The 21,418-nt window shown below is 28.9% G+C and overlaps 1 protein-coding gene across 1 annotated transcript in view; it reads left to right on the top strand.

Annotated features, from left to right (window-relative positions):
* LOC142333559 (27 kDa hemolymph protein-like) overlaps positions 1-15,485 on the top strand; it is a 76,785-nt gene extending 61,300 nt beyond the window's left edge. Inside the window, exons 4-7 of the mRNA XM_075380845.1 lie at positions 1,445-1,599; positions 9,274-9,427; positions 11,301-11,535; positions 13,819-15,485. Of these exons, the coding sequence (XP_075236960.1) occupies positions 1,445-1,599; positions 9,274-9,427; positions 11,301-11,535 (544 nt within the window). The 3' untranslated portion in view covers positions 13,819-15,485. The remainder of the gene's footprint in view (positions 1-1,444; positions 1,600-9,273; positions 9,428-11,300; positions 11,536-13,818) is intronic.
* Positions 15,486-21,418: the final 5,933 nt, after the last annotated feature.

Here is a 21,418-nt window from a genome sequence, read left to right as displayed (position 1 = left end):
TTATCAAAAGTTGTTAATTAGTTATTATATATTTTTTCTTATCTCCACTCCTTCCACTTTTCGATTGATTAATGTAGTTGGACTGTTGATAGCTGATTAAGCTTATAAGGAGTGTTTCTTTGTGTATTTACAAAAAGGAAGGAGTGTTTACTGTGTTCATCAAATAATAAACCGTCCTGGTTCCATTATTCTAAGATTAATTCACTGGTTCAAGAATAGTAAATTGAGACATTTATCAGTTTATAGTAATATATGATCTTTAATGTTTCTATAATCTTATTACACTATTAATGAAATATATGATTTAATGAAAGTGTCATGTTGACCGTATGAGCACTGAATTCAGACTGAACAATACAGAAATAGTTAACATTGTTACATTATTAATATAAAATATCAGCTGCTAACAAGACTGGCTGAATATAGATGAATTTATTTATTTTACAATGAGTAAGAAGAACTATAAGATTATATATTTATTTACCTTTACAAATAATGAGGAGATGAAATATAAGTCTTAAGAACTATACGGAGGTTTTGTTAAAGACTAAAGTTTTAGTCGGTAAGGTTATATCTTCTAAGGTAATTGTGTTTCTTCTCTTTAATCTGTGTTTAATATTATTTAGAGAATTTGGAAAGAAATTATGTACTTGACTTTACAGATTATTAACAGAAGTGCTCATAAAAGATACTGTTACTAATCTTGTACACATTTACAGACCTAAATATAATTCAATTTTGTTTTTAAACAGCATAATCATTTCATGTCAAGGATTTCTTTATACATAATTGTCTGATGATTCATTTGTTTTAACACGATCAATCAATTACATATTATCTAATAATTTGTTTTTCTGAATCCTGTTAAAAAAATAATGCAGTATGAACTAAAGAAATAAAAACGTTTCAATGATATAATCTTTAGACACCATGTATGAATATCTTTCTCCTGACAAATATGATGATTTTATGGTACTATTTTGTTGTAACCAAATATAATTGATTTTTACTTCTGTAAATTCATCAATGAGATTACTTACAAGTAAATAATCGTTGTTGATAGTTTTTGCAAAGAACGGGCTACGGTATGACTTTCTAAGATTCAACGAATACTCGTTATTTTTTTTCGCCTTATATTACATAAATTGTTAGAAATTTCTGTCTTTTATTCTTGGAATAATAAGATTATCTGATGAATCAAAAGTTTCAAGTGTAATTAATGTAACATCAAGTGCATCTTTGAAATTTTATTAAAAATACGTTTCTCAGAATAACCAACTATTGAGTCTTATTCTTTCTGCAAACAGTTATTTTTTGAGTAGCATAGCTTGTAAAACTTATTTTTTTCCAGTAAGTCATCGGCTGTCTTAAATTGTATAGTTTTATTTATTATTATTGTTATTATTGAAATCTAAAATTTCTGTATTTTATTTTTTGTTTTTAGAAAAATGCCTATTTTGAAAAACTGTGTTAATAATTTCACTTTTACTGTTGATGATTGTTTGGAAGAAAGTGAGAAAATTATTAAACCGCTTGTTAGTAATATCACAAATGCACTTGATAGGTTTATTTGTTATAAAGAAGGAGACAGAATTGCTCGTAAGTATTTTTATATATTTACATTACCTTGAATTATGATTCTGATTTAGATAAGTCTGAAAAGAATGTTTTGCACTTTTAATTTTAGGTATTAAGCACTTAGTATGCTATTTTTCCAGCCCTATTCTTTAATTTAATATGCAGTAAAGTGATAATTTTGTTGGTAATACAATAAAACAACCAGTCAGGATATTCAAAGGTATAAAAAATATTAAATTTTATATATATATATATATATATATATATATATATATGTGAAAGGTGTATAGATTCGTTTAATCTTCAAATAACATTTTTATGTGGGTCATTTGGAAAGCTCTCCGTTTGATACTGAGATAGTGTATGATGAAATGGCTATGACAGTTGTCAAGTTTGGCCATATTTAATGATGTGCTATGATGTTTCAGAATGTGCATTTAGTGGATTGTTTGTAGCGATCTAAAAAAGCAAACAAGTTTTGAAATTGGTTAAAATTAAAGTTCAAGCTGCTATAAAGTATAAGTAATGAAGAGGATGAAAAGGGAGAAACAATACTGAGATGTGAATTTAAGAGAGCATTAAAAGATTTGAATGACAGGAAGGCTCCTGGAATAGACGGATTACCTGTAGAATTACTGCGCAGTGCAGGTGAGGAAGCAATTGATAGATTATACAAACTGGTTTGTAATATTTATGAAAAAGGGGAAGATCCATCAGACTTCACAAAGAGTGTTATAGTCGTGATACCAAAGAAAGCAGGAGCACATAAATGAGAAGAATACAGAACAATTAGCTTAACTAGCCATGCATCAAAAAACTTAACTAGATTTCTGTACAGAAGAATTGAGAGGAGAGTGGAGGAAGTGTTAGGAGAAGACCAATTTGGTATCAGAAAAAGCATAGGGGCAAGGGAAGCAATTTTAGGCCTCAGATTAATAGTAGAAGGAAGATTAAAGAAAAACAAACCAACATACTTGGCATTTATAGACCTAGAGAAGGCATTCAATAACGTAGACTGGAATAAAATGTTCAGCATTTAAAAAAAATTAGGGTTCTAATACAGAGATAGAAGAACAATTGCTAACATTTACAGGAACCAAACAGCAACAGTAATAATTGAAGAACATAATAAAGAAGCCGTATTAAGAAAGGGAATCCGACAAGGATGTTCCCTATCCCCGTTACTTTTTAATCTTTACATAGAACTAGCAGTTAATGATGTTAAAGAACAATTTAGATCCGGAGTAACAGTACATGGTTCTTTTCAAATCGTAATTTGCTGATGATATAGTAATTCTAGCCGAGAGTAAAAAGGATTTAGAAGAAACAATGAACGGCATAGATGAAGTCCTACGCAAAAACTTCCGCATGAAAATAAACAAGAACAAAATGAAAGTAATGAAATGTAGTAGAAGTAATGAAGATGGACCACTGAATATGAAAATAGGAAGAGAAAAGACTATGGAGGTAGAAAAATTTTGTAATTTGGGAAGTAGAATTACTAAAGATGGATGAAGCAAAAGCAATATAAAATGCCGAATAGCACAGGCGAAACGATCCTTCAGTCAGAAATATAATTTGTTTACATCAAAAATTAATTTAAACATCAGGAAAAGATTTTTGAAAGTGTATGTTTGGAGCGTCGCTTTATATGGAAGTGAAACTTGGACGATCAGATTACCTGAGGAGAAAACATTAGAAGCTTTTGAAATGTGATGTTATAGGAGAATGTTAAAAATCAGATGGGTGGATAAAGTGACAAATTAAGAGATGGAAAGTATTTGGGAAATAGATTTTACATCATTTTATATCGCTCCTACTTCTTCCATCTTTAGTAATTCTACTTCCCAAATAATTTGCAAATAGAAAGAAGCATTTGGAAAAATATAGCTAAAAGAAGAGACAGACTTATTGACCACATATTAAAGCATCCTGGAATAGTCGCTTTAATATTAGAGGGTCAAGTAGAAGGAAAAAATTGTGTAGGCAGGCAATGTTTGGAATATGTAAAACAAATTGTTAGGGATGCAGGATGTAGGGGTTATACCGAAATGAAATGACTAGCACTAGATAGGGAATCTTGGAGAGATGCATCAAACCAGTCAAATGACTGAAGACAAAAAAAAAATAATTGCTACATCTGTATTTATAAATTTATACATTCCAGTTGTAATCTTTCTGCAGTTTTTATCATCCTCTCTGTTCATTTTTACATTATAAAATTAACTAAACTTGGATGTCTTAAGGCAGTAATAATAACACTTTCACTGCTTCTTCTCTTCCTATCCCTCTCTCTTCTTTTTTCTTATAATATGATATTTCTGGTGTCATCTGTGTTTTTTTTTTATCAGGTTTTAATTATTTGATATGAAATATATTCATTCTGTGATTGAAAGGATAAAAATAGTCAGAATGCAGCATTTTTAACTCAATTAATTGAGAGAATCATAATTAGGTTAAATTATACTAAATTAAAATCAATTTGATAAGAGATTTTATTATGTAAGTTTATTTGGAATAATTATCAAGTTGGTAATATATATATATATATATCAACAATTAAATGCCTATGTGAACCACAACAGCTTTGCTCTCTCACAGTAATTTTTTATGTATAATAAATAGATAAATTAAATAAATTATTTATTTTATAATAATAATAATAATAATTTATTTTCTTTACAAACAATAAATTTTTGGTTGAATGATTTTTAAGTGTACTTTTTTTTTAACTGTTATTACTTCATACATATAATTGTACACGTTCTCTATTAATTCTTTTTTCTATTTATAAATATGGTAATTTAAATCTGTCTTTTTGAAGGTAAAATATTAAAATACGTATAATATTGCACAGTTCCCATAGGCAGGGATAGTAAAAAAATATAAACTTAGGAAAAGTCAGGAAAAATTGCAAAAAATTACAGAGAATTGCATTTTTGTTATCGAATTAAGATTATATTTTTAATAAAGTATTTTTTAAGTAATGCCAATATTTGATATGCTCTCCCAGCATAGGGAAGTGGCGACCCCATCGCCCAGCATATGCAACTACGTGCATCAAGCAGCCATTAGTATATCCTGTTCTTACTTACATTCCATAATTATTTTTTATGTTAAAGGAGGAATATTTCAGATTGTTGTTAATTTTTTCACTGGAAATTTTAACAAAAAGTTACCATTGAAAAATTTAAAAGTTTTTCTTGGAATTTTTCTCAAACCACTATGAATTTTCTTTTTATATTTTAAGTAATTAATTGCTTTTAAATGGAATCTAAAAAGAGTCTACTTAATGACCAGTGGTTAGATATAAACTTACACCCAGAATTCAGTCGGTTGAGAAGAGGTTGATATGTGTATCAGTAATTCTAGCCGAGAATAAAAAGGATTTAGAAGAAACAATGAACAGCATAGATGAAGCCCTACGCGAGAAATATTGCATGAAAATAAACAAGAACAAAACAAAAGTAATGAAATGTAGTAGAAATAACAAAGATGGACCACTGAATGTGAAAATAGGAGGAGAAAAGATTATGGAGGTAGAAGAATTTTGTTATTTGGGAAGTAGAATTGCTAAAGATGGATGAACCAGGAGCGATATAAAATGCCGAATAGCACAAGCTAAACAAGCCTTCAGTAAGAAATATAATTTGTTTACATCAAAAATTAATTTAAACGTCAGGAAAAGATTTTTGAAAGTGTATGTTTGGAGCGTCGCTTTATATGGAAGTGAAACTTGGACGATCGGAGTATCTGAGAAGAAAAGATTAGAAGCTTTTGAAATGTGATGCTATAGGAGAATGTTAAAAATCAGATGGGTGGATAAAGTGACAAATGAAGAGGTATTGCGGCAAATAGATGAAGAAAGAAGCGTTTGGAAAAATATAGTTAAAAGAAGAGACAGACTTATAGGCCACATACTAAGGCATCCTGGAATAGTCGCTTTAATATGGGAAGGACAGGTAGAAGGAAAAAATTGAGTAGGCAGGCCACGTTTGGAATATGTAAAACAAATTGTTAGGGATGTAGGATGTAGAAGGTATACTGAAATGAAACGACTAGCACTAGATAGGGAATCTTGGAGAGCTGCATCAAACCAGTCAAATGACTGAAGACAAAAAAAAAAACTTTTTGTGATGTTTGTAAAATCAGTTTGGAATGAGCAATATTGGTCGAAAGGCAGTGACTTTGCACAGTAAGGGAAAGCAGCATGATGAAGTAATTAAGATAAGACATTCTAGGTCTTCACTGAAAATCTTTTTATCTCCCAATGGTATTTAAACTCAGTAGACCAAAACTTTGATCAACAGATCTGAGAACAGTGGTTGTGATACATTTGGATCTTTGACTTCGTTTATTCAAAATGACAACATAATTACTTCTTTTGTCATAAAGACAATTTTTCTAAGGCAGAAATTATGTGGGTGCTCTATATTGTACAAAATACATTATCCTTAAGTTTATGTGAAGATATTGGATGCAAATTTTTAAATTATGTTTCTTGATAGTTGTATAGCATCAAAATTCCAGCTTCGAGCTACTAAATCTTCTTATGTCGTCAATTATAGCCTTGCACCGTGTGCTGATGGCATTCTACAAATACATTACAATAACAATGACAAAATATTTTTCAAGTAAATGTTAGTAATGTTTGTTTTCTGTACAAAATAAGGTGTTCTTCCGTTCTAGTTTTCTTATCAGTATTACCTTTTAGTCACAGTTATTTTATTTTTCCTTAAGTTGTGGTCATAAATATGTTTTTTGTTAAATTAAAATTATATTTTTTTAGCATTTTTATGCAAACCAAGTTATTAAATATTGTTTTTTATTTTATTTACAAAATAATATAGGCTAGTTTTTCTGAAAGATTTTTAGCAATCTTAGGTGCGAAGCAGTTCTTTAAAAAAATTGATTTAGTTAGTTTTTATTTATTATCTGTGTTACTTGTATTTACCGTAAGATTTATTTACTTTGATTTTTATGCAAGAAACTTATTAATTTTTTTTTTTTTTTTTTTTGTAGTTTACTTTAACAATTTATATCACAAAAGACAGCCAATTTTAAATGTATATTGTAAAAAATGAATGTAATAATAAATAATAAAAAAAACATGAGCTATGGGGATGATGGTCTGCAAAAAAAAAAACTTTATATTTTACAGAGTAAACGACAACAACATAACATTAGGAAAGTCAGGAAATTTTTACTAAATTGATCAGGAAAAGTTAATGGAAAATGAGTCTTAAAATTTGGTTGGAACTATATATTGCCAAAATACAGTAAACTGGAACTAATGATTTTTATGCGGATAGCTGGTAACAAATTTGTAAATTCACGATTTGCTACTACTAGTAAACTATTGGTGAAATGTTTGTTAGACAAGCCCACGGGGCTGGTCTAATGATGAACTCATCATCGCAAATCAGCTGATTTTGAAGTCAAGAGTTCTAAGATTCAAATCCTAGTAAAGGCAGTTAATTTTATATTGATTTGAATACTAGATCGTGTTCTTTGGTGGTTGCATTTCAATTAATCACACATCTCAGGAACTGTCGACCTTAGACTGTACAAGATTACACTTCCTTTAAATTCATACACATCATCCTCATTCATCCTCTGAAGTAATACGTTACATTGGTTATGGAGGCTAAATACAAAAAAAGAGAGAAATGTTTCGGTTAAATATATTTTTTTCCATGCTTCAACTGAAGTGCTAAATAATTATTTTGTATTAACTGTTACAGGATTACAAAAGATAAATTCAGTACAGTATTACACATTGTTATGAATACAATATATAGAAAATATGCTTATCAATTTCAAAACAAAAGAATTAAATATAAGAAAAGAATTAAAAATAATTTTTCACCTGCTGATTATTGAATATATCTTTTTTCCTAATACAGTACAACACCGCTATAATGCAGCAATTGTCAAGATAACTGTTACCCGTGTAACCATGTTATTTCAAAGATAAAATGATAAACAAAAAAAACCTATGATAATTGATTTAATATTATAACATGATTGTAATATTATCAAATGTTACGATTAAAAATGAGGAGAATATTATGGGATAAAATAAAATGTAAAGATTTTGCATTTTTGTAAGTGGATTTCATTTTTTCTTCTTTTTTTTAACTGCGATAATTATACAGTTTTTTAAGCACTTAATCTTATAGTATAATAGAAAATACAGTGCTTTAGTAATTGATTTGAATTCAGAATACCATAAACTAATATACAGTACTAATTTATTAGTGCCCATTACTACATTAACACAACACATCTGAAACTTAACACAAATTTAAGACAGTTTGAAAAATTTTGAAATTATTTTTATTTGCTAGGAGTCCAATATTTTTTTTTTTCAGCTTTGTTTAATTTCACTGAGTTAAATATATATTATTAATTTGTTTTCTGTATTCATAATTAAATACATATACATAATTAAAATGCATTTCTATACACCTACTAAAACCTTTTTAGATCTGATTTTTTTTTTTTTTTTTGAGACCCTTTTAAATACATTATAACCGTATCTGTATTATTTTGAACTGCATTATATAGTGTACTGTATTAATAAAAAAAATAAATACCTAAAGCTTGACGTCATAGAATTGTTTAAAAATCACCTATACTTTGCTGAAATAAATATTACAGAAAAAGAATTGAAAATATATAGATAAAAATAAAATCAGTGGATTATTGGTCAGGAATTTATAAAATTAAATGTTACAATTACAATAAATCATATATCAGTCAAATTGGAATAAAATTCATTGACGCTTGTAAGGGATATTTACTTAATTATTAGCACAAAAATTTTTGTATTATGTTTGATGAATAATAATGGTTTGACTTTTCCAAAAGTTCATTTAGGTACACGTTTTGTTCAGTAAATGTGTAGTAAATCTAAAAAGGATAGTTTCGTTATATCCATTAGCTTTCAGATGTAACAGACTGCTTAAAACCATTATTCCAATTCTGTTCAGAACATTCCCAAAGTAGGCTGTAAAAAAAATATTTTCTCTGTTACTGTATCTGCATCCACCAACTAAACAATTTGTTCGCAAATTAACTACTGTTTATTTCTATAATCATATTTTTCAGCTCATTGTATTTTGTCTTATTCATAAATTTATGTATTTTAATGTTCTACTTTTATCTCTACATCTAAAATAATGACATTTATTCCCAAAGCATATACTCATATTTACATGTATCTCATAAGAAAGAAATGCTTCACAGATTGAATCGAAGTATTTATAAAAACATTTAACCAGATTATGAAAAATTGGAATACCTTTATAAACTTAGTGATAAATTTAAAAAAGATGTATTTATAGGAATTTTTTTTAGGTTAAACATTGTTTATAACTCATTACTGTGCAATATATTTTTATTTTAATCAGTGTTTGGTGACATTATATTTTTAAACAATATCAATAGCTGCAAAAATTAAAATATAAATTACTTTGAAGCAGTTTTCAAAAAAATAAAGGTTTTTAGAATAATACATTAAATTTTTGGATTAATCATGTACAAACACAGGTGGGTGAAAGTAATGTTAAAACATGGAAGTTGTTTGTAGTTGCAGTCTTTTGTGGTTCAACGTAGTTCAATTTGTAGGTTGTCTTGCCTGCCCATATTCAAAGGATTACTGATTCTATTGTATTTATTATTTGTTTACAGTATTTATTGCTGAAGGTGGTCCGGAATGTTTTAATGATAAAAGAGAAGCTATAACACTTTGTTTAAATCATACATATTCATTGCATCATAATATAACTGAATCAGCAGATTTGGAATATTTACCGTCATTCAAATTAGAAGAACAAGAATGCAAGTTAGTAATTTTTTTTTTTTCTATTATTTTAGTATCTTACAGTAGGCTTAGTTATATAATTATATATTTTCTGTGTTAATTTGTCATTAAACAGGTTTGATTTGCTGTGTTCTACTTTCATTAAGTTTATTTGAGGTTTTTGTGGTGTCTCGTGATGGTTGAAGAAAGTAAATGTCATGCGGGACTCTGCGATGGAGCTGAGTGGGAGTAGGAGGTCTGTCCACCTCTCCCTAGTGGACCAGACCAGAGTCCGTAACTTGACGTAAGTCTGGAGTATGAACTAAAATGAGTTTACTAAGGAAGCTAAGAGTAACTCTGTTGTTATGAGCAACATTGGGTGGTAGTATATTGTTTTATCTACTGCCTCGATCAAAGCGACATTTACAAATTGGCTCTGTAAAATGTAGAACTAGGTGAAGGGTTCGTGCTTCCATGAACTCGGTTAGCTAGTCTAGAGGGCAACGATGTAGGACATTCAAGATGTTCGTATGAGGCCTGCAGCGAAGGTAAAAGCTGAGTTAAAAAAAGTCACCGATGTAAATGTCTACCGAGGCATTTACATCGGTGGCATCCCAACCGAGGCCTAGCTTATTACTGTGAGGTGTAATCAGTTAATCGTCTATAGATGACTCCCGTTAAAGCCCATCAGGACAAGGATCCGTGGAGGGGGGATGGCGACCAGTATTGTCACAAGGTCTTCCCACCTGTTGTAGAAAATTATTGAGAATTTGTATTGTAGAAAATGCGATGGTGTTTTCGTAATTCTTTTAAAATTATTTAATAATAACAGGTGTTTCAAAAAGTATAATAAGATTATAACATAAAAAAATTTTTTAGTTCCTGATGATGGAATTTTATTCTGAAAGTGCTTGAATATGTATATAAAGGAGTTGTTGTTGGTAAGTGGGTTTTTAATTATTAATTATATAATCACACCAACGAGCCGTGCTTGATAAAATTAGTAACTTGTATTAAATATTTACAGAATTATATAAATAATATCTTTTAGAGTACTCTACTTTCTGTTATACACACTTTGTCCAATGTCCCTTCCATTTTGAGAAGCAGCTCTTTCTAAGCGTTTTTCAAAATAGATTGCAGGGAGTTTTGTAAATTTTCTTTTGTTGACTTTACTTTCTCAAATTTCTGTCCTTTTAATTTTGGAAATAAAATGTCAACAGGGAATAGGTCAGTCGAATAAGATAGTCGAGGAATTTTTTGGACTAACTCATGAATTACTTATAATTTATGGACTGGTACATTGTCATGGTGAAGGAATCACGAATTGTCACGCTGAAATTCCATTCTCTTTCATTATCTCATAAACATCATCTCTCCATTAGTCTGTTGAATTGTTTTGTGTGTTTTAATAAATGTTTTGCCAAGCATTCAAAATTTCACTGGAACTTTTTGTTTAAGTCATACGTTGCTGAAACCACCAAACAATAGCTACATCAAATGAACAATCTGAAAAAAGCTAATCATTACAGGGATTGGGTGATTTTTTAATACACACAGTGATACTAACTGCTTATCTCAAAATATCTTAAGCATCAGAGAAACATTGAATTATTTATTGAACAATTAGAATATTATAAAATTCCCCTCATATTATAAAAAGGTTCTTATGATAAAATATTTTTCTTAGGTTTCCATTAGTTTATATTTTCTGGACTTCATATTATAAGGCCCGATCTCTAGAGTGTTCATTTTGCTTTATTTATTTATTTATTGTTTTTTGTATAGAATAGATTACATTTATAAAGTAGTAAATACTAATTGGATAAAGTAGAGTAGTGATAAAATTATTAAAATCCTAAATATAAAAATTAGTTTTTTTAAATTTGTAAAATGTTATGTTTTTATTTTTCAGAGATATCAATGAATTGCAAAGGTGTATCGTAACTGAATTAGAAAAGTGTACCGAACCAACACCTGCTAATATTGTTGATAGTTTATTTAATTTTATCCGTCAGTCGACACCTTGTGCTCCATATAAGCTCGAATTGATGCCTGGTGCTTCATCTAGACCTCTTTCTTTTAATATGTTAACTTGCTTTCTTGTATTTATTTTAGCCGTTATTAATACAAAATGTATATTAAATTAGGTAAGTTTAATTAGGTTTTTTTATTATTTTTTATAATTTATGTCTATGCTTCCTTTTCTGAAGTTACGTACGAGTATTAAAACATTAGATATGATTATGTAATTTGAAATAATATTACTTGGTTCCTTTTAACTAATCCATTTGTAGAAGAGGTGTTATTTATCTTACTTCAGTTTACATTCCTTTTTATAACATTTTTAAGCGAAGAGATCCAATTTTCAAGTGGTACATGTTTCTTCTTTTATTGTACCCAAAATCAATGATACTTTTTCATTCTTTATAAGGCATTCTTTTAATCGTATTATAATTTTATTCTAGATAACTTACCATTCACTTGATAATTTTATTAATTCAGAATATTTTAAAAACTGAACAAATTTTTTTTCTAAGAAGTTATTTGAAAAAGTTTGCTTCAATAGTTTTAGCACATTAAATCTAAGATAATTTATTTTTTAAATAATAAATTTTGAATTGGAAAGATAAGTTTCATTGTTTAAAGAATCATTTTCAACATATTTTTTATATACAAAGCTTTTAATGGATAAATTTTATAAAACATTATGTAAAGTACGTATAAAGTTTGGGGAATTTAATAGGTGTCATTATTTACATACACCATTGTTTCTTAATGTGTGGGATGCGCCCTCTACGGGGCTGTGGTAACACTAAATGGGGGGCACAAGCATATATTGAAAAGAAAATATTTAAAAAATTATTAATTTATTGAAAGGAAAGCAAAAGAAAATACATTCTGGCTTAATAAATAATAAAATACACATTTACACTGATATAATACACTTATAAATAGGATTGTATCGGTACTGCACAATATATTTAATAATTAACTTATCAGTACAAAATTAAAAACGGGTTTAATAATTATTAGTGACTTCCTTGGGCTTGTCTTGCAGAGCAAAGTTTCGAAGGTTTAATATTAGAAATAGACATTCTGAGTTCTATTTCTATATTTAGTTGGGATCTATATTTTGTCTTCAAAGCAGCCATGGCAGAAAGTTCAGTTTTACAATGGTAGGATGTTGAAAACGGTACTGGTATATGAAATGCTCTTGTTTTCAGTGCAGAAAACTCATCATCCACCCCTAGCCAAAATTCAAATAGCAATATATTACTAAATTGTCTTTTGATTTCGCCACTTGTCATGAAGTCTATGAAGATTTCTTCTTAGGCAGTTGAGAGCCCTTTGAAGTACTATATAAAATGCTAAAGAAAATCTAAAGCATACTTATTGACAAGAGATTACATTACTCCAATATTTATCAGCAAATAACCATACAAAATTGGCAACGTTTTAAGAAAGAAGGTTATCTTGTATCTTTTCAAAAACCAAAAAAATGCCCCAGATTTTATCATAACACACTTAACACAATTCAGAAGTGTATAAATTAAAGTGCAGTGGATGCACTAGATATTACATCGGACAGACTGGACGGATTTACTCATGGATATGAGAAAATGTTTTCAGATGTGTAGTGCCTGAATTAAATTTTACAGATTATCATAGGAAAAGGATATTAACTTAAGCGTGCAAATCTTAAGAATACAAGTAGAAGAGAAGATCTTAACACCTGCAATAGTTTGAATTTTTCAGATGCAATAAATTTGATAAATTGAGAGCATTCTATTGTACGGGTTAGAAGTTTGGGAAATTAGAAAAAGAGATACGGAAAGTTGTTGGCTATAGAGATGGATATGCTGCGCAGGAGTTGTGGAATTTTTAGAATGCGGTGCACAAGAAATGAGGATATCAGAAGAAGAATTGGGATATCGGGTACAGTGATTGATGTTATGGAAGGAAGAAGACTACAATGGTTTCGGCATGTTTGAAGATTGAAAGAGTATAGATTGCCTAGGAGGATGTTTGGAATGGACTCCAGGAGAGATATAGAAACTTGGATAACCTCCAAAGCATTGTATGTCTGGAGTGATTGAGGTGATGGTGAGAAGGAATTTGGAGGAGGAAAGTTGGTGGTGTAAAAGAGTTTGGCGGTTTAGCTGTCAACACTCATCTAGGAGACAGAGAGAAATTTTACAACGTATTTTTGACAAATGCGATAAAAACAAGGTTCTTATCCTGTTTAATTTAGGTACTATTAAAATCAATTCTGCTCAGTACTCCATTGATGATGGAGCTGATAATTTCATGTAATTTAAAAGTGAGGCGTTTCATTTTTTCTTTCTTTTTTTTAATCCATAGTTTTCTGTTTTTATAGATATTTTATTTTTAATAAAAAAATTTATTATTTTTTTGTTGTTTTGTTTCAGGTGCTTAGAAAAAAAACTAATTCTGTTTTTATTGGATTTTACTCTTGAATTTTTATTCTAAAAATTATTATTGAATTTTTTAATATAATGTAACTTACGTTTACTGTTAAAAGTGATTATAAGTAATCAAAATAAAAATAAAAATGTGTACGTATGTGATTAAAAAATTAAAAATAAGACACTTAGCTGTGTTTAACAAAATATATCATTAGATTTCTATATTTTTTCTTTATATAAAATATTTGAAAACCAAAACAAGAAATAATTAAACATGACAATTTTTCTAACAGTGGCACTTATTAAATTTCTTTTACAAGTATTTCTTTATATTATGTATATAATGTTCTGCGATATACAAATTATGCCTCTCTTTTTTATTTTGATCACTTAACAATAACTTTAAGCATACATAACTTACATTTTTAGAAATGGTGTTGATTTTACAAAAAAAAATTGTTGATAGATTTTATTCCTCTTCGAGAACTTTTTTCACAGTGTGTGTATACGTAAATTAAAAAAAAGAAGAAAAACAAAGCATAATTCTCTGATAGAATAATATGTATATATATGTATGGGTTTCATTATGAGAACTTATTGGTGTAAAGTCGAATATATGATAATAATTTTTTATTAGTGTTAATTTATTGTGGTGGATATAAATATGTGTATTATTATTATTATTAATTATAATTTTTTTTTAAATAATAAATAATAAGCATTATTTTTTTATATTTGTGTATATATTAATAAAATATATTTTCAAGAAATTATGTTTAATTTTATAAATCAATTTTTTTTTTTTTTTTTTGGGCTGGGACAGTTTAATAGCTATATATTTTGTTATAAAATTATTTAAGATTTGATTATCCATTTACCCAATTTTCATTAAAAAAGAAAAAAGATTGCTATAAAATCTGAATGGTTATTAATAGAATTGAATTGATTCTTACTCAAATCAGAAAACAACATTAATATCTGTAAAACTGACTTCTCCAGTCCCGGAAAAAATTCTAACATCATTGCGTTTTACAATATATTAAAGGCAGAAAAAGATTAAAGAGTTAGTTTGAATATTTAAGTTAATCATTTCCTTGCTCATTATTGAACTGTGATCAGATAAAAATATTATTTTATATATAAATTTAAAAGTTTTCAGTATATAAAATTATTTTTATTACTTTTTTAAAATTATTTAAAAAGAAAGATTATTTTTAATTGGAAATTTACAGAAATCAAATTTTTATTTTGTAAACTATTATACCAGATGCTCTCTAATGGTAATTTTTATATACACTTTTTTTATGTGAATCACAATTTGGTGATAGGATAAAATTAGTTATTTTTAAAAAAAAGTATTTTTAGCAATATTAAATCGTGTAATTAGATTTGTTATATAAATAAATAAATAAAAACTTTATTTTATTAATTTTTAAGTTAATTTACAATTGAATTTTTTTTTAGATAAGATTCTCTTTCTTATCATACGTTTTTAAATTAGTTTTAAAGTTCTGGGAATAGACTCAAATATGTCAAAGATAGTTTCTGAGTGTACCATTTACTATGTGTTGTTTTATATATGAGAGCTATTTATTTTTAAGTAACGTCCGATCCATTTTCTAATACAAACAAAACTAATAAAGGTATGGTTAAAAACCTTTTTTATTTCACTCTTTACATTTTATGCTACTTTTACCTAGTTACATTGTTTGTTTAAACATTTATCATAGTGTTTTACGAAATTGTTTATGCTCCATGTCATAGAAATCAGTCGGCTGTTGTTTGTGAAAACAACCAGTGTAAAAATAGCTGGCTTTACTAGGACTTGAACGCTGGAACTCTCGATTTCCAAATCAGCTGATTTGGGAAGACGCGTTCACCACTAGACCAACCCGGTGGGTCATCTCTGTTATTATTAGAAGTACGTTTTCTCATTATGTATCACTTAAACACAAACAGTACTTTTTGCAGGCCACCACCGTGGTTGTCCACGATGGACGATCAGAGTTTTCTGTCTCTGCTTATTGCCCACCACGACATGCTGTGCAGACGGATCAGTTTACGTCATTCTTCAGATCTTTGGGTCCAAGATTCATCTGTCGAGGAGATTGGAATTCTAAGCACTTACAATGGGAATCGCGACTGAATCACCAAAAGGCAGGCAACATTTCCTGTCACTGCTGATGATAATTTGGAGTGTTTTGTCATCAGGACGACCAACCTACTGTCCTACGGATGTAAATAAAATTCCGGATGTCCTGGATTTTTTCGTTTTTAAGGGTATTTCTAAGAACTATTTACATATTGATACACATTTTGACTTGTCACATCATACACCGGTTGTACTTACAAGGTCTTTTACCATTACGCTAACTGCTAGATCTCCCACTTTGTTTAATAAGTTTACCAACAAACGACCTTTTCAAGACTTTCTGGAGGAAAATATACGATTGGAATAAAAAATTTTAACGAGATATTGTATGTATTGATGTACAATTGCATGTGTTGGCATCGTTGATCAGTAATTATGTGACCTGTTTGTTGAAAGCGATTTGAAGGAAAGATCTATACTTTAGTATCAGTATTATTTATTTCTTGGTATTTACTTTTGTTTATCTGACTAAGTAAGTAATTTTATACTATTCTAATATAAATTAATAGAATTTAAGTTAGAGTTTTTTGTATTGATAAATTTGTAGTGTGGGCTTTAACCTCTGATGTAAATTTATATGAGTTTGTTGTAAAATGGTTTATTTAAGCAACATATTAAAAGATTCACATATCGTGGGCGTATTATTATAATTCGTTTTTAATTAGTAATTTTGCCACTTATGCAGTTTGCCAACGTTTGTTTATCTTATACTTGAGATCACAAATGTGTATTGTATATGTCGTTACTGATTCTGTGCTCAGCAATGTATTAGTCATTTCTTTAAACATTGGGCTTAATTAGTCAAGGTTAGCGAGCGTAGGTAGTTTCGTTAAATTATTTTTAAAATAAAAGGGTAATATAATTGTTATACCGGGTGATATTAACAATAGCTCAAACTTTTGCTGCTTATATTCGTAATTGTAGATATAAATTAAACCAAACATAACCTACGCTCGCTAATCTCTACTAATTAACTGAAAAGTTTTGATTATTTAAATAATTGCAAAGTTACTGAATTTATTATTTAAATACTCAAAACATTAACAGTAATGAGGTATACAATAAAAAAAAACATTGGAGTGGAATAAACTGCATAAGTTCTGTAATTTTCTTATCCGTTATTTTCCGATACTAATTAAAAAGAACTGTTGACTGTTGAAGTTTTCAATTATGTTGTATAGTTACGCATGAGTGTTTTCATTCCTTTAAGAAGATTATAGTCCTTTTGTAAATATATAGGTTGCCTGTTTTTCAGATTGAATTTTCCTTCTTTCACCATCTTCCTCATATAATGGCATCTAGTTTTGATTTTTTTGTGGAAAATCATTTATTTTTAAGTTTAATGACACTGATTATCTATTAAGAATTTGTTTTGGATTGACATCAAGTGTACAAACTTCCTTTAACTAGGTATCCGGCCTAACCAACCGTTTGGTTGCATCTATTGTAGCATTATATGCAGCTTTCATAAAAGAGGATGATACGAATTTCTGCAAATTACTTTAGTACACAACTGATCTGATCTACCACAATATTTAAGGAGAGTTGCACTAGTATTTCTTAGAGTGACTTTGTCACCAACATAATTGGCATCACTGCATGCTTCAATTTGTTTACTAGTTGTTTTACTACATCTAATGCAATCTTCAGGAATAGATTACAGATATCTTAAATCTCTTGCTTCAGGTGCAATATTCAAGGCAAAAGTGGTGTTTTGCCTGAAGCTGAATAATTTAAGCTTCTAGCAATTTTCCTATAATGTTCACCATTGGAGATTAAAGGAGAGCTTCTAGGTTCCCAACCAAGTTAGAGTTGGAAAGATTTAAGTTTACAGTAGCTAAACCTATATTTTTTTAGAATTATCTTTGTATATACTGACTGGTCCATCTCTATAAATTTGTCCATTACTATAATCTTTATCCCAAGATAATTTTCCACTTCATTTGATTTTAATTTAAATCAAGAATTTAACTTTGTGATTAGATTCATGAAGATTGAAGAAGAACCTTGCCTTCTTCTAGACCACACTGCTATAAGAAGTGTGTTAAGTGTTAATAAACACATGGAAACTTGTTTAAGGCCATACAGACTGTTTAATGATTTGTTTTATTTCATTTCACTTTCGTTGGTACAGTTCTATTTAATGTATATGAATTTAATTTAATTGTATATTATTTAATTATATTATTAAATATATTAATAATATATATGATTTAATTATTTATATGTATATTATTTTATTTAATTTAATTGCTTCATACCGCTAAGCAATTTGGATAAATGGAGTTCAGAATGCAACCAGGATCTTGCCACCTCACAAATGATTCTGATTTCTCCATCAGAATCAGCTACTCCAGATTGTTGTGGAGTATAAGATACTGTCATAGAATGTTAACACTTGGCATTAATTTTTCCTAGCCTGATTCAACTGTAGCACGGTGTTTGTTATTAGATGGACATACATTTGACTTATAACCCTTTAACTTGCATTTACAACAAATAAGTACCACTTTACGTTTTTAGAGAGATGACCTAATCTTCTACATTACTTGCCATTGTGATTAGCCTTACCATAACTCCCCTATGTGTGTCTAACACACACTCCCCTGTGTGTTAGACCTACAAGCACACTTCTTGAGAATTGACCTTGAATTAAGGATGTTTCATGTCCTTTTAACCTCAATTCATAGTTTAAAAGTTGCTCCTGCTATTTAGACTGTCTTCTGTTGGCAAGTCGTGCCATGTGATGTAAATGGGGTAAAATTCTTGAGGCAATATTTGTAAAAGCCATGCACATGTCATCCACATATATTGTTTTGCCTAAGAGTGTCATTTTATTTGAATTTCATCGTACTTGACATTGTAGTTTATTGTACTTGACAAGAGAAATGTCAGATTTCTTTTAATTCAACCATACTTTTTTGGACAGTGATGTAACTATCTTTCCCAAAAAAAATTTCTGTCTAGCGAAAGAATAATTCTTTCTTGCCCTCTCCATTTGCTATGTTCTATTCACCAGTTTGTTCTGATAACATTTCCAGTCTCAGGCTTTGCAAAGGTTTCATTAATAATTTGAAAAAATTATCTCACTTTGTGAGATAATTATCGTTATCCAATGATGTTGGATTGCCAACATCGTTTGATAACCATATACTCGTATTTAGAACAATATAAAAGAAAAACCCACATGTCTACTTCCCATCTATGTGTTAATAACTGAAAATTGCCTGCTCCTCTACTATATCCAGTAAAACTCACTAAAATAAAAAGAGATCGGTTTCAAAAAAACTATTTGTTGTGACACTCAACAAAGGAACAAAAAATGCAAAGACAGAATAAAAACATCTTCGTAACTAACTAAATTCATGTGTCTACTTAATAATATCACAAACTATCAATTCTATTAAAAAGCCTCTGAAATGAAATAGCATTACACAAAAATTAGAATTATAAATATTTGAAAGAGATATATAAAACATATAAACATTGTACTTCAATATTAATATGCCTGTGTTATTAGTTTTTACTCTTGTTTATTAACTTTTAATATGTAATATAAAATTTGTTGTTTGAAATGATAAATTGAATAAATCTGTTATTGCTAAAGTGAGTGCTACCATTTCCAGACGCAAAAGAAATTGCTTCTTTTCTAGCGTATATCATGAGATTCCACATGTAGCCACAGACAAGGCATAATTTGAAACGTTTAATTCTGTGCTGATGCCTTTTATTGGACAGTATTGATGAAAGACAAGTGGTCCCCCTGAAAAGAATTATATTCATCGATTCACATCTTTTCCTGAGAATTCATTGCATCTTGAAACTTTGGAAGAAGTTAGTCGATGAGTTGGTGAACCTTGTATAGTCTTTCGTATGGTACATTTTCATTGTTTGAAGCATGGAACATTCTCAGAAGAATCTCAAATATGTTAGCTTACCAACCTGTTTATAATACAATAGACTTACTATATACTTGAGATTTTACCAAGACCCATCCACAAAATTATCCCACAGAATCTTTTCATTTCATTTATGTCAGGTGGATTGCATTTATTCAATCAAGAGCTTTTTTTTTATAATTCTCGGTTGGTTTCTTTCTCTTTTCAAATTCAAACTTTTGTTTTGCATAATTATTTGTTTCATTGACTAATAAATTGAAAATGGCATGATTGATAAAAAGTGCATAATACACATCTTGGGGGTTGGCATCTGTACATTTGCTGTTATTTCGTCATTAACTAACAGTGGAAAGTCATTGGGAAAAATAATGGGATTTTCCCTGGCAGGTCCTCATAAAATATATTTTATATTAAAGTTCTTAACTGCAGTTAAATTAGATTCACCAACTCCTTCATTGTATAGTGCGCACTGTTGAAAACATTGGAGCATTGGAGAGTCGAATGGTGCACACTGCAAAGATGTCTCAGTTTGACCAGGAATACAAGAAATCTGAATATTGCTGCCACTACTTACTTATGTCAACCGAATTAGTGACAAAATCAGACAGATTCATGGTTCTATCATAACTTTCTTCCGAATCACTCTTTATAAACCTCTAATTTTTTGTCTTTTCATTTACAACCGGTTTATCAAATTTTGATCTGTATTAAGAGTTTTCATCAGAATCTGTGCCAAAATCAGAATATTATCACTAAAAAATCATTCAAAAATAAATCAAAACAAAAACTTTATGCTGAAAAATACTAGAATTAGGTTTGGAATAAAAACTTACTTGTAGAGAATTTATTTCTGAATAAATGAAAGTAAATAAAATCTATTAAAATTAAACAGAAATGTAGTCAATTAAAAAGCAAAACAAGATACAAACCGATACAATTCTAGATACAAACTGTATCTGGAACTAAACAAAAATAAATAGAAAACTTATCAGCAACGGAAAACATGAATAAAAAATATATTTAAAAATAAATCACATTCATTTCTACAAATCAAAGAATCAGTGAGCCAAGGGCCATGTCACATGGCCTCGCAGAGAGATTTAATGTGAGCCTCATATGGCATCATGTATTAATATTCGCTTGTTCGTGTGTTCTTATCTTTTTCATTGAGAAAGCTTGCATCAGTATCAAACATAACCTCAATCAAGCCGCCATAAAGCATAATCAAAAAACAAATGATTAAGGATTATAAGAGGGCTGTTTATGAGAAGAGTAAAGGTAAGAGTAACTTTTTATATATACACATTTTTTTTATTAAGGATATTTATTTAAATTTTTGTTTTTTTGATAGATGATGAATGGGCCTGTAAATAATAATTTTAGTAATGAAGCTCTGCTTCTTAATAAAAATATTAAGACTGAACAGGATAATGTAGCAGAAATGGTATGTTTTTTTTTACCACATCATATGACTGAACATACATCACATGAACATGTAAGCATTTTTATTTTTTGTATATTTGGTCAACTTATTTGGTCAATAATTTTACAT

The sequence above is a fragment of the Lycorma delicatula genome, chromosome 13 (assembly GCF_047948215.1).
Source record: "Lycorma delicatula isolate Av1 chromosome 13, ASM4794821v1, whole genome shotgun sequence".
Taxonomy (NCBI): Eukaryota; Metazoa; Arthropoda; class Insecta; order Hemiptera; family Fulgoridae; genus Lycorma; species Lycorma delicatula.
Note: the sequence above shows the minus strand (reverse complement) of the source record. Positions and strands in the feature narration are given on the sequence as shown.